The sequence below is a fragment of the Agelaius tricolor genome, unplaced genomic scaffold (genome assembly GCF_023055355.1).
Source record: "Agelaius tricolor isolate 1412-34295 unplaced genomic scaffold, bAgeTri1.0.p SCAF_4, whole genome shotgun sequence".
In the NCBI taxonomy this organism is placed as follows: Eukaryota; Metazoa; Chordata; class Aves; order Passeriformes; family Icteridae; genus Agelaius; species Agelaius tricolor.
In genome coordinates this window covers 46,228,455-46,238,284 of record NW_027269264.1, presented here as the reverse complement: position 1 = coordinate 46,238,284, position 9,830 = coordinate 46,228,455, and the positions used below count along the sequence as shown (strand labels likewise).

Here is a 9,830-nt window from a genome sequence, read left to right as displayed (position 1 = left end):
ATCAGCTTCCTGCTAAACACAAAGAGCACTGATGCTAACCGTACTTCCAAACTATCTTCCTCAGGCAGCTCACGGGCGATGTGCTGCTCAGCGGAGCGGGTCACGCTCGCTCAGAAGGAATTGAGAGAGAGAAGCCGCAAGTACATCGTTAAGAACTCCAAAATGCACAAGACGTGGAAAATGTCCTGCAGCCTCGTCCGGCGGCAGATCGGGAACCCCAGGGCAGGGGCGCCGGCCTGGCGCGGGGACCGAGGGGCGGCACAGGCTTCCCCCGCCGCCGCCGGGCGTCACCCGCGGCAACTGCGCTGCCTGTGCCCGGCTCAGGGCGGCCCCCGGGGCGGGCTCATTCCCCGGGGCAGAGCGGCGGGAGGAGCTGCGTGGCCGGACCGCCGCTGGCTCGCCGGAGCCGGGGCGCTGAGGGGGCCGGGCCCGCCGCCGGCCCCGCCGCCCCGCGCTGCCGCAGCTTCCGGGCCGGGCCGGCGCAGAGCGCAGCCGCAGCCCCGCCCGCCCGCCCGCCCCGCGGCTCCCGGCGGGACGGTGCCGGCGCTCAGGGCGGCCCTTCCCGTGCGGCCCGGGCGCGCTCAGCGCTCGGCTGGGGGATCCCCCCGCATCTCTGAACATGCCGGCTTGGCGAGGCCAGTGGGAGTCTCGCTCGCTGCCCAGAAAGCCGCCGGCATCCTAGGCTGTATTTAAAGCAGCGTGGTCAGAAGGGTGACGGAGGGGATTCGGCCTCTCTGCTCTGGTGGGACCCCACCTGGAGCGCTGCATCAGCTCGGGGGTCCCCAGCACGGGAAGGACATTGGACCAGTTGGAAAGGGTCCAAGGGAGCGCAGCGATATCAAAAGCCAGAACACCTCTCCTATGAAGATAGGCTGAGAGAGCTGGGCTTGTTTAGCCTGGAGAAACTTCTGTGGAAACCTCATTGAGGCAAATCAGTACTTAACGGGGGCTTATAAAATAGAGAAAAATAGGACTTTTTGCAAGGGTGTGGAGGAAGAGGTTTAAACTAAAAGAGACAAGATTTACATTAGATGTTAGAAAGAAATTATTTGAGAGTGGGGAGGGCACTGGCACAGGTCACCCAGAGGAATTGAAGATGCCCCATCCCTGGTAACACTGAGGTGGATGGGCTCTGAACAGCCTGGTCTAGTTGAAGGTATCCCTGCATATGGCAGAAGGGTTGAGCTATTTGATCTCTAACATCCCTTCAAACTCAGATAATTTTAGGGTTCTGTGAACTCTCATATGTCAAGAAAACTGACTACTGAGACTTGCTGATCAACACAACTCCCTCAGTGGGGAAAGCCAGACACCATGGATTGCCTCTGGCAACAGCCCACAGGGAACACGGCACAGGCACACGGCTGTGGCTGTGGGGGACAATTTGCATCAACACCAGTATTTGGGGATGAGGGGCATGAGTAACAGCAGGAGACATAGCTGTAAGAGATCAGTGTTCTCTATACAATTCAGGAATTACTGGAATTCAGGTTGTCCTGGTTTCAGCTGAGATAAAGGTAACTTTCTTTCAAGTAGCTGGTACAGTGCTATGTTTTTGATTTAGCAGAACAATGTTGATAACACACTGATGTGTTGTACCATAGGTACTTACTTTATAGAAAGGAGTTTTCAGTGTCCTGTGCTCTGCCACACAGCAGGTACACAAAAGACAGGAGGGAGCACAGCCAGGAGGGTGGACATGAACTGGCCAAGTGGATTTTCCACACTGTGGAACATCCTGCTCAGTATATAACCTGAGAGAGTTGGGTGGGAGGAGCCCATCACTACTCAGGGACAGGCTGGGCACCAATCCATGATGAGCAATTGTATGATGTCTTACTTGTGTGTCTTGGTTTTATTCCTCTCTTTTTGTTACCTCCCCTTTTTGTTACTATTATTCTGCCTTTTTTCCAATTTTTAAACAGTTATGTCAACCTATGGATTTTACCTTTTTTCCAACTCCCACTATCCTATGGAAGGGGGAGTGGGAGTGAGAAGTAGCTGTGTGATACTTCCTAGAGGAGGTTAAACCATGACAAGGTGAAATACAAGTAGGATAAGCTGTCACTATATTTTATCACCTTGAAGAAATACCCTTGATTTGCTTAAAGCAGCTATTCTTTAAAATTCACCCTTGTTCCCACCTTCTGCCGCCTCTCCTTAATCACACTCTTGATTGAAAGCTACAGAAGAAAAAAAATAAAAGTAAAGATACATTGATAATATTGTTAATAAGCAGTGTTTCACATTCATGTTAGTCTGTTACTTCCCTGGGATTATCATCCTTCATTTCATCTACTGCATTAACTCACCCTTCTCCTGTCTGATCCCAGTTTTCCACATACCTCCAAATTTAAACAGGGAAACAGAACCTATCCTTTCTCCATCTGAGAGATGAGCAAGTGTTATGAAAATAAAAAGTTATGTGTATACTGGAATTACCTGCTGTCATCTGAAAAATATCAGAGGTAACTTGTGATACACTTTGAAATACTACTACTTTATAAATTTGCAATATTTCCAGAGGAATCCTTATTCCATTAACTGGAGAAAAGACCAGAAGAGCTGAACTTCAAGTCTGTGATTTGTGTCTGTTCAAAACTTTTCAGTTATTTCTCCAGATCTGAAAATAGAAATCTGTTTAGTAATCACAGATTACAGAATGTGGCTGAACACAACACATTTTTTATGCAAATACTGAAATTTAGTTAAATATATCAGGCAAGACTTTGGACATTATTTGTGTGAACTGCACTAACGAGACCAGGGTAAATGCATGCTATCCTTGGTATGAAACATAGCTTAGCAGAAGGTAACTTCTAATACTTAAAGATGGTTTATTTTACATGGAAAGAAGCAAATATTTTTCCCAGGACACACAGGATTACTTCTATTTAAATACTTTTAAGTTTTTAACACTGACAAAGAAGAAAAGCTAATTGTAATATTTCACCTCTTTCTTCATCTAACAAGGTAAAAAAGAGTTGTATTTTAATTTTTATATTACATCAATGAGTGCATTTGCTGGCTTAAAATCACGAGAATGTATTTGGTAGTTAAGAGGGAAAGAAATGTACTTTAAGCAAAATTTTAGAGCACTCCTATTTTATAGTAAAGGTTCTGTAGGAGCACTCAGCAAGTGAGAAGCAGCAGGATTGATGCCCTTGTTCTCCAACACTTTTCATTCCTGTTGTCTGGACAAAGGCACTTTGATGGGAGTCCCATGTCCTTGAGAGGCATTGGGAGGAGCAGAGTGAAGCAGCGGAAGCATGCTGGGCCCATAATCTAGAGGCTGATGGATTAAATCCCTATTCTAATGGATTTTCTTGTCTTATGGTGTAAAAGACCTAGCAATTCCCAGGAACAAGAAATTGGGCAAGGGAAGCTAGGGACCAGCATGGCAAATTAGGGAACTGCTGATCAGACCAAAAGGAAAGAAGTAAATGCACATATAATGGAAACTAGGACAGGGAACCTGGGAAGAGTATAGAGAAAGATTGGTTATGTAGGGATGAGGTAAGGAAGGCTTTCCAGAAGCTGGAACTGAAACTGGCAAGGGACATAAGGAATAACAAGAAGGGCTTCTACAGGTACGTGAACTAGAAAATGAAGGCCAGAGAAGGTGTAACGTCCCTGATAAACAGTGATGAAAAACTGTTAACTGATGAAGGCTGAGGTATTCCACATTTTTGCTGCAGTCTTCAATGGAAACCTGTCTTCCCACACCTCTTGAGTTGATGGACAGCAGGATGGCAACTAGGGGAGCAAAGTGCTTCCTACTGCAAGGGAAGATCAGGTTCATGATGACCTAAGGAACCTGAATTTCCTGTAAGTCTGTAGAACCTAGTGAGATGCATCCCAGGATCCTGAGAACATTCTCTGATGTAGCTCCCAAGCCACTCTCCATGATAACTGAAAAGTCATGGCAGTCAAGTGAAGTCTCAGGTGACTGAAGAAAATGTATCCATCTTTAGAAAGAGAAGAAAGAACAACCTTGGGAACTACTAACCTGTCAACCTCCTCTCTATGCCTGGGAAGATCATGAAACAGGTTCTCCTAGAAATTGTGCTGAGGCACCTGGAGGACAGAGAGGTGATTTGGGACAACCAGCACAGCTTCACCAAGGGTAACCTTGCCTGATCAACCTGGTAACCTTCGTGCTTGAGTGACTCCAACAGTGGACAAATGAAGGGATACAGATGGTATTTGTCTGGACTTCTGTAAAGCCTTTTAGATGGTCCCCCACACATCTGTGTGAGATGTGGGTGAAAAGCTGGACATGCCCCAGTCATGGCACTCACAGCCCAGAGAGCCAAACCTGTCCTGGGATGCATCCAGAGCCCTGTGGGCAGCAGGGGAGGGAGGGGATTCTAGGTGTGAATACAATTTGGTGTTTGTGTGCATGTAATAAAAATAGACAGAAGTCATTTTTTGACTTCTTTATTTGATTTTTAACAGATACAACAAATTAAGATGGAATAGGGGAAATAATTTGCTTTTCCCCATTATTTAAAATAAAGAAAAAGAAAATATTTTTGAAATATTTTTATCCCCATGGCAAAGATCACACAATGTATTTTATTTCAACAGTATAAAAAAAAAGCTTTCTATTGTTAAAAAAACTAGTAGTAGTAAAAGTAAAAGAAACTCCATTTGTCACATTTACATTCTACAATTTGTAGATACTTTTAGGAAGCACATGAATACCGGCCACACATTTGATAACCATGGCAGGAGAAAACTCTCTCAGGATTTTCTTTCTGAGGATTTGTTCATTTGTAATTCAGTGCCAACATTGGAGCCTTTATTTCAGTTTCTATTACCTGCACTAATGATTCTGTTCTTGTATTACTCAATCAGTGAAGCCTTTCTAACTTGGCCTGTAGAGATTTAAAATTCCCAATAGTAGTCTGCACCATTAGTGTAGGGCTCATAGACTGAAGTTCAACCAGGTAGCAACTAACAGCATCCAAGCAAACATTTGTGAATCGTCGCCTGCAAACAAAACACAGAATAACAATGAGCTCCTTTTTAATCCTGTATCTCAGAATTCATCTGAACTAGAACATGAGAATTCTTTGAGTTGCAATGGAATAGTGTATCAGTAAGACATCTGTCAGCTACTTCTAAGTATTTAACTACTCATTAAGAGAAATTTATTTTTGAAATCTAATGCCTGTGACTAAGGCATAATGGGAAAATAAATGACTCATTACTATTTATCTGACAAATACTTTAAAAGCATGATACAGTTTATAGCAATGTGAAATATTTAGATACTACTTTAGATATTATTATAGTCAATGTATAAGTTATTAATGTAGATAGCAGTTAAAATGTCATAAATTATAATTAAATCTCAATTTATGTATTACTGAAAGAAGTATTAAAATCAGACAGCATTCACTGAAGTTCTAATAGAGTATTTAAATCAACCAGCCATAGAAGACCAATAAAGTGATAAAAGATAGAAGTACACTGTATGTGAACAGGGGATATTTTTATGTACATTTTTCAAAAGAATCAGCAACATCTATGTTTAGAAGAGTTATCAAGACTTTGCCTAGTTCTGATTTTTGTTTTTGAGACAAGATAGTTCTGACTGAAGTTCATATAGTCTATTCAAATAAAAATTGTAAAAGCTAGAGGTGATATGCAGGCAACTTTTTCAAGTACTTAGCTATCTTTTTCGCTAGAAACTTTTTCTATTATTACACCTAAATTTCTTCCTGGTGTGAACTAAGCTGAATTTTAGTCTTGAAGACTGATTCATCATCAACCTCTTATAAACAATTGGGGAAGATCCATCCCAATGTTTAGTTTTCTCTTTCCTAGAGTAACTCAGAGCTTCTAGAATTTGTACATGAAACAGTTCACTGTTTCAATTAAAAAATGCCCAATTTGTGTTTTCCCCCACTTTCACACACTGCAACAGATTTGTCTGAACTAGTCCTTAAAGTATATTGCCAAAAAACCACAAAATAATCCCCTCGGTTCCTCAAGTATCTTCAGTGATGTGACGAAAATTACCTTTGTGGAAGTAGTTTAGAAGGCAGACTTCAACAAGTTTCTACCAAATGGTTTTGAATGACAAGTGTTAGGAATAAAATATTAATTTCACCCTAAAGAAGAAAAGCTTTGGGAATTGCTAGAGTGAAGTATTTTAGAATATTTTATGTTTCACTATTCATTAGGATATAGCTATCCTTTTACCTCATAGGTACTCTGCTTGGATCCTGTACAAATCCTGACAGTAATACATGAATACACTCCAAGAGGTGCAAAGGCTTTTTCATTCTACTCCAATATGGATCCTAAAAGAAAAAACAAACCACAAAATATTAAGGACACAAACATGAAGGAGACAAGACAAAAAAAAGTGTTGTGTGTACAGGAATTGCCAGCTGTGCAAGTATTTACTTATTGTATCAAGAAAGTTAGATTAATAGGAATTCTACTTTCATCTACATTTAGGCCTACATTTAAACATTATTTTAAATTACATAGTTAATATACATAAATTTAACTCAGTTTTCCATTTCCACAAAGTCAAACTTCTTTGCTTATTGCATTAATAGATCAGAGATTTAGTAATACAACAAATTTTAATCATTATTAGGAAACAAATAAAATTAATATACTCAATATATGCTGTTCCTTCTGCAACATAAGAATTCTAATCCTATTTCATCCTAAACTAGCTCCAGATGAACTAAAAGAATTTACAAATTTCCTCATCATGCTCTGGTACTGAAATGAATAAAATCCACAGATTTTATTCACAGGGAGAAAATGCAGCTTTTTAAAAGTCTTTGAGTAAAGAAAGCAAAGCTTTGAATGTATATTTTGTTATTTCCTTCCTTATATTATTTCATGTTTCCCATTAAAGAGAGACCTTGATAATAGTTGAACACAGAATTTTTATTTTGTGCAATTTTCCTTACCCGTGCTTTGAAAAGCTGGTCATACACTTCAAGCAGCCTTGGCAATGGCACTCCAATTTCTTGCATGGTGTATGTTACAAAACCTACATCCCAGTTCAAAGTGCAGACTTGTTGCTCTAGAAACTGCACTAGAAAATCTGGAGGACATAAATGAGGGAACATTTAGATTCCAACTTGTTACTGGGAGTCCATGAAACAAAGGCATTTAAATAATTTACTATCAGCAGTGCATGGCAAGGATTACTCATACTTAGTATTTTGTTACCATTTTGCCTTGCAACTATGTTGTGGAGAAAAACTCAGAAACTTTTGTTTCTACACAAAACACATACTATGAATACCTTTGCTAGAATGGCCAGAAAATCTATTGAAGCTTGTTTAAGTGCCTGTAACAATTAACAGGGTATTGGTCAGCACAAAATGTTCATATTTAATGTTAGTTGCACATTATTTTAGTATTATAAAATAAAATAAGGTTTACTGCTGAACAATATATTTGCCAGGTTTTTATATAATAGCACATTTTCAAAACATAGAGCATCAGAAAATCAGAAATTTTAAAAACTAGCCAGAAATCTCCCGAATAATTTTCAGAATCTACTTCTTCAAATGGCAGATGGCTCATATAGAATTTCAAGCGACAGCAGATAAATGTGCTTGCTTAAAATCTTAAATGTATAAATACACATTTTGTACTCTGTGCTTTGATGCAAACAAACTTTACTACTTTCTAAAATGGGATCTGCACAGCCATCCAAAAGTAACTGCTGCTGCCACCTAAACTTCATTTATTTCCCATTTCTTTTGAGATTAAAAAATGAGAAACATTTCTTAGTTTAAAACTTTTTCTAAGAGTAAAAAAAAAAGCTGAAACTCATCCATCAAACACATATGCTTATTTACTATGCAGGCTAACAACTTGCCTAAAGGAAAGTAGCGAGGTGTGCCAGCATAGATCTTTCCAAGCAATGCTAGCTTCAGACAAAGTGCTTGCATTCTGTCAGCAGGGCTCAGAGATACACTGTCGCTCAACTCTGGAAATGAAAAGAAAAAGCTTAGAGAGAACTTCACGAAAAGTACCACATTTATACAAAATTACACTAAGGCACCTAAATTTATAAATAATAAATGAAAATCTTACACTCTTGTCAACAAAAAAATCAGCACATAGAAGTAAAAGTACAACCTTTTCTGGTGTGTTTGCATGTACATTAAGTCTTTATGCTTCTGTGAAGTTCCATGCAAACCTACTTAAACTACAAACAAACAAAACCACATTCCAGAACTCCACAACAAACACACTACCACACAGCTTTTCCCTTAGATCTCTGATCAATGTTGTTAGCACAATGGTAAACTTGAGCTCAAAAACCAAGGTGGGGGAAAAACCCCCAAACAATCAAAAACAACAGAAACAGAGAGTGAATTACTAACTGATGGTAAAGGATGAGAGAGATCATCAGAACTCCTACTCTATTAAGACCTACCTTTTTCAATGATTTCTTGCCAGAGAGTTTGCACCAAGATAGGATCAGAATGACCTGCACAATGTATAATTGCAAGCTTACACTCCGAGAGCTTAAAAGGGTCAGCAAATTCTCCATACAACTGGAAGAAAAATTACCAAGCTTTACTTTTCACATAGGATCAAATTAAGTCTTAAAAATCAGTTGTTTCTTATTTTGTCTGAAAGACTAGTAAATATGCAACGTAACTGTTATCAACCACTAAAATTTTTTTTGCTACGTTTAGTTTAATTTCTTAGATAAAACACTAAATTTTATATGAATTAGAAATGAAAACTTAATTTTCCATTAATTTTTTCTGTGTGGTAAGAAATTTAAGAGATGTTATAATGAAGATAAACATGTGAAAGAAATTAAAATACTGAAGATTGAAAGTATTATCTTACTAATAAAGTACAGAAAATTACAGTCCAGGGTAACAGACATTCTGAGACCAGGAATGATAAACTGCCTATTACTCTTCCTAGTCATTCTTTGCAAAACATTTTTTCTCCTCAAAATTTGATTAACTGGACTTTAACACAAGGAAATTTTAATCACCTTTGTTATATCCATCAGCTCAGCATCAAGCTGGGAGATTGCATCTTGTACTGAAGAATGATGGGAATACTGCCGCTGTAATGTTTCTTGTATTTGAAGCTGGATCCTTGCAACCTTGTTTAAGAGGAAAATACAGTATTTCAAGATTGAATTAATTTAATCAAAATACACCCAGAATTAACTTTAGCTTATTTAAATGTAGAAATATTGCCGCTTACACCATTAAGTCTATTTTCATCGGCCTAACTTTACAGGATGAAAGCAAAGAAATCCGTTTATACAGAACTGGTAGTAAAACTGTTATGTGCCAATGAGACAAAGTGAAATAATGCATTTACAGTGTAGCTTAGATTAATATTTTCTCTTACTTCCATTTTCTCTTCTAGTTCATGTAGGAATTCACCATCTGCAGCTAAAGAGGATATGGCAGTGGAACTTTTGGCACTCAAAATGGCACGTGCAATGTATTCAAGACGCTGCTGAAGAGAAATTTCTGTGCTGCAAAATAAATATTCATAATAAAATGAGTACTTAATATAATTATTTTAGGGTTAGTTATATTCTAGCTAGACTCTGGGAAGTAATATGTGCCTTTTTCAGATTTTACTAAATCATGCATGACACAATGCAACCACATAGCCCTTTTGCTGCACGCTCAGTTCTAGTGTACTTCTCAATAAGAACTGGCCACTTAATAAGTTGTAATTACAGGAAATACATTGTAAAGTAATGTATAATAGAAAAATAAACATTATCACTGATTTCCAGTAATTGCCTAGATTTAAAGCTAACATACCTATTTTTTTTTTTATTTTTAGAA

General features: G+C 39.0%; 1 protein-coding gene across 2 annotated transcripts in view; it reads right to left on the bottom strand.

The window, feature by feature from the left end:
• Positions 1-4,424: 4,424 nt before the first annotated feature.
• NUP155 (nucleoporin 155) overlaps positions 4,425-9,830 on the bottom strand; it is a 31,609-nt gene continuing 26,203 nt past the window's right edge. For both annotated transcript variants that reach the window (XM_071425520.1, XM_071425519.1), the window contains 7 exons: positions 9,379-9,508; positions 9,011-9,124; positions 8,432-8,552; positions 7,868-7,978; positions 6,945-7,081; positions 6,214-6,314; positions 4,425-4,995 (listed from right to left, as the gene is read on the bottom strand). In XM_071425520.1, coding sequence (XP_071281621.1) covers positions 4,857-4,995; positions 6,214-6,314; positions 6,945-7,081; positions 7,868-7,978; positions 8,432-8,552; positions 9,011-9,124; positions 9,379-9,508 — 853 coding nt within the window. In that variant the 3' untranslated portion in view covers positions 4,425-4,856. The remainder of the gene's footprint in view (positions 4,996-6,213; positions 6,315-6,944; positions 7,082-7,867; positions 7,979-8,431; positions 8,553-9,010; positions 9,125-9,378; positions 9,509-9,830) is intronic.